The 3,937-nt window shown below is 39.5% G+C and overlaps 1 protein-coding gene across 1 annotated transcript; it reads right to left on the bottom strand.

Moving 5' to 3' along the window:
• Positions 1 to 286: 286 nt before the first annotated feature.
• LOC125658611 (G-protein coupled receptor 83-like) lies at positions 287 to 2,403 on the bottom strand. Its single transcript, XM_048889919.2, has one exon. It carries the CDS (start codon positions 2,231 to 2,233, stop codon positions 1,085 to 1,087), a length of 1,149 nt encoding a protein of 382 aa, XP_048745876.2. The 5' UTR covers positions 2,234 to 2,403; the 3' UTR covers positions 287 to 1,084.
• Between the last annotated feature and the right edge of the window lie 1,534 nt (positions 2,404 to 3,937).

Here is a 3,937-nt window from a genome sequence, read left to right as displayed (position 1 = left end):
GCATGCACGTGCGTGTACATGTGATAGGTTAGTAAAGGCATTTCAAATGGAATATTTTTCAATATAGGACGTAAATGCATATTGTTTATTCCTATATCGAAATATACGAAACAAAATTGTTTTTATCATTCAAACTTTTTTCTGAGTAGATGAGCACATAAGACAATGAATACCTTTCATTGTGTACGTGACATAAATTTTCAAGTCTACGATGAATGTCACGGTGAAATCCATGGGCTCTATAGCTAGTGTATATTCACTGAACTGGAAACAAAAACAAGTTTGTGATGAACATCATTTATTCAGCATAGCAAACTTCATATAATTCAAAATCACCAAATATGATGAGTACGTTTCAAACAAAGACGGGGGGGGGGGGGGGGGGGATCAACACTGACATTACACTCATGAAAACATCTAATTATATAATAATATTTAGGATTGAAATTACCAGAGATTTTGGAATTATACACGAGCAATATATTTCTCACTCTTAACGATAAGTCGCGTTGCTAGGTACATTTGTAATGCGAATCCCAGCTACGTTAGTGGTTGTTAGGACTTTGACTACATAATTATTAGAGAACTTCAATAGTTCCGATATGGCGATGATATCAAAGTTCACTTTCAAAGTATGAAATTTGGTATTTCAAGTATTATGTTCGCGGTATATGCAGTTGAACAAAGTTTAAAAAGTTTTGATGGATACACATGTGTCTATAATTGAAACACATTCATGTTCTATGCAAGCTTAAACACGATATAACATTGCAGCTGCAATATATGATTGTAAACCTATCCAATATATTTCAAATGAAATGTAATTTTTATCAACTTACTATAAAATTCAGCAAATCGTAGTCAATACTGCAGTTTCATCATTTTTTACAATTTTGTTGAACACCAATTTTCGTTGTTTTTGAGACAAAATCAAGCACAATATTGCTCATTAAAGAAGAATGTGCAATTTCTCTCCATAAAATCACGTATTAACGAAAATAGTAATTTGGATGAATGCACGAAAATTGATGCCCACGGATATTATAACAGTAGTGATTGGACGCAGGGAGTCCTGTAATAGCAATCACGGCATGCTTGGTCTCTGTTTTATGAAAGAGAAGACTGGAGATTTAGATTCGTTCGTTTCCTGGGTGTTTATATCCGGGGAACTCGTCAGATCGTCCATTTCCTCCACTGAAACGGCAGTCTCCTGTTTTTTGTAGCAACAGACCTTCTTGTCTACAATCTTGGTCCGGAAGTGCGGATTTATCCAGCAATAAAGGAATGGGTTGATGCACGTGCTACTCACCGCCACCCACAGACAGATGAAGAACGCGAGGCTGTCGTATTTAAATGTCTTGGTGTTAGGATGGAGGTCAGTCAGCACGTGATACAGGTTAAGAGGCATCCAGCAGATGGCAAAAACCACTACCACCGCAATTAGTAGCTTGATGCTCTTACGTTTGGCGCGAATTTGTCTCACTCGCTGGTCCTCTGTGACATATCCTAGCTGGTTTCTCATCCATAACCTGCGAATAATCCTTGTGTACGCCACACCGATAATACACAGTGGAATGATATACTGTACCAGAATAGTCACAATAGTTAAATATTGTTCCCAGAGCACGCTCGGTTCCGGAAATGCAGATCGACACCGCTTGACTTTCACAATGAATATATCCATATCCCGTACCGAATTGAATAGGCCGTAAGGTAGAGCGAGAGTGATGGACAGAACCCAAATGACAATGATAACAACTGTCCCCGTTTGTTTGGTCATTCTTGGTTTCAGTGGGTGAAGTAGGACCCTCTGTCTGTCAAAAGCAATGGCAGTGAGGGTGAAGGTGGACACATAGGAGGAGACCATCAAAGAGTAAGTCAGAGCCTTGCAAAGAACGATCCCCAGCGTCCACTCGTGATAAACGTTGCGCACGATATTCAGAGGCACGTTAATAGACACCAACAATATGTCGGACATCGCCATGTTGGCTAGGAAAATGTTGGTGACGGTGTGAAGGTTCTTGTTCCGGATTATGATGCTGCAGATCAGAGAATTAAAACACAGGGAGAGAAGAACAAGGATTCCAAAACTTAGCACCAACCCCAGAGTCCTGGACGGGTGCACGTCACCGTCAAAATGCCTGGAAGCAAGGGAGCTGTTATTGTTCTCAAACAAAGTTTTTAAAGTTTTGTTGTCGAAAGTATCCAAATAATCGTAGATAAGGAAATCCATTCTAAATATCAAATAATTCTACAATGTCAAGTTCCTTTAACACGCTTTTAATTGTATAAAAAAAAACTTTTAAGATATTTATCACATAAAATCAAATTTAGAACCAAGCCCCTAAGTACTTATCAACGTATTAGGCAGAATGTGCGCGTAGTACAGAGCCGCAGAGTGTCAATTGTGGAGTCTGGCAGTGAACAGTTGGTTTTATAGCGGCTCCGGGATCGATACCAATACACGCTGTTCTTCCGTAGACGCAGACTGATAAATCAGTGTACAGGTTTATTTTAGCTGAGATTATTGTAGAAGGTCTCTGGCAGATCTTTGGACTCTGTAATGAGATTGTCGAGTTTTATCCTGATTCTGAACAGAATATCACTGAGGGATGGCCGTTCAAATCGTAATGACCAGAAAAGCTCCTTAACCAGTATGATCGGCCCACGGAAGTCACAAGTTCGGGTTGTCTGTTCACCTATTTACTAGACACTTCACAAAACTTTCTCGATTTTTTTCCATATATTTTTTCACATTTTTGGATTGTTTAAAAATACATTACCTTTTAGCATTTTACTTTTTGTTTAATTTTCTTCAAGGTTTGGTGGGTTTTCATCTATACGCCATTCAGCAGCGTCTGTAACGCTTAGTGTTGAGGTTTCCTTGAGCTTACCTTGTCTTGTTGGAACATGGCGATTTATGTGTTTAGTTCTCCTGTTTTACTTCCGTCCAAACTTGTGTTACCCACAAGGGCCACAACACGTCACGTAACAGTCACATATTGTCAAACAAAATTGCACTGACGTACAACACATCATATAACAGTCACATGACCGCATTGATGTACAATACGTCATATAACAATCACATGACCGTATTGATGTACAATACGTCACATAACAATCACATGACCGCATTGATGTACAATACGTCACATAACAATCACGTGACCGTATTGATGTACAATACGTCACATAACAATCACATGACCGCATTGATGTACAATACGTCACATAACAATCACATGATCGTATTGATGTACAATACGTCACATAACAATCACATGACCGTATTGATGTACAATACGTCACATAACAATCACATGATCGTATTGATGTACAATACGTCATATAACAATCAAACATATAAAAAAGACAATAACAAATCACCTGTATGAAAGGTGAAGATAACGAACAATCTCATACCTCCTTTATGGATTGATTGTATCTTGCAGTGAGGGTTGTTTAGCGTGCAACACATACTGTGACACGGGTCATCCGTTTTTAAGTTCATCTCCGAAGACCCGTGACATTTCACACCTGATGCCGAGCGTTTGGCGATGGAACTGTCACTACCTGTTTTAACGACTTAGGTCTGTCGCGGCCGGGATTCAAACCCCGGCCTTCCGCATGCGGGGCGAACGCTCTAACCTCTCGGTCACCGCGGCGGTGTTCGCCGCGGTGTTCCTATATGGAATACAAAAATAAGAGTAGGGTAAACACGGACCCCTGGGTATACCAGAGGTGGAATCAAATGCGTAGGAGGAGTAAGCATATGCCAATCGTAAAGCGTTTTAGAATTAAATACCGATATTCTATGTTTAATTGCCACATTTTACGATTGCACTTGCCTCAAGTATACAAAGAGGCTGGTTCTACGAGCTACACGTAAAACTCATTTGACAATATGAAGTTCTGATATGAAATGCCTTTTATT

This window comes from Ostrea edulis, chromosome 9 (genome assembly GCF_947568905.1).
Source record: "Ostrea edulis chromosome 9, xbOstEdul1.1, whole genome shotgun sequence".
Taxonomy (NCBI): Eukaryota; Metazoa; Mollusca; class Bivalvia; order Ostreida; family Ostreidae; genus Ostrea; species Ostrea edulis.
This window is presented reverse-complemented; position numbering and strand designations above follow the sequence as displayed.

Excerpts from the sequence above, each read along its gene's own strand:
- LOC125658611 (XM_048889919.2), bottom strand. The coding sequence starts at position 2,233 with ATGGATTTCCTTATCTACGATTATTTGGATACTTTCGACAACAAAACT.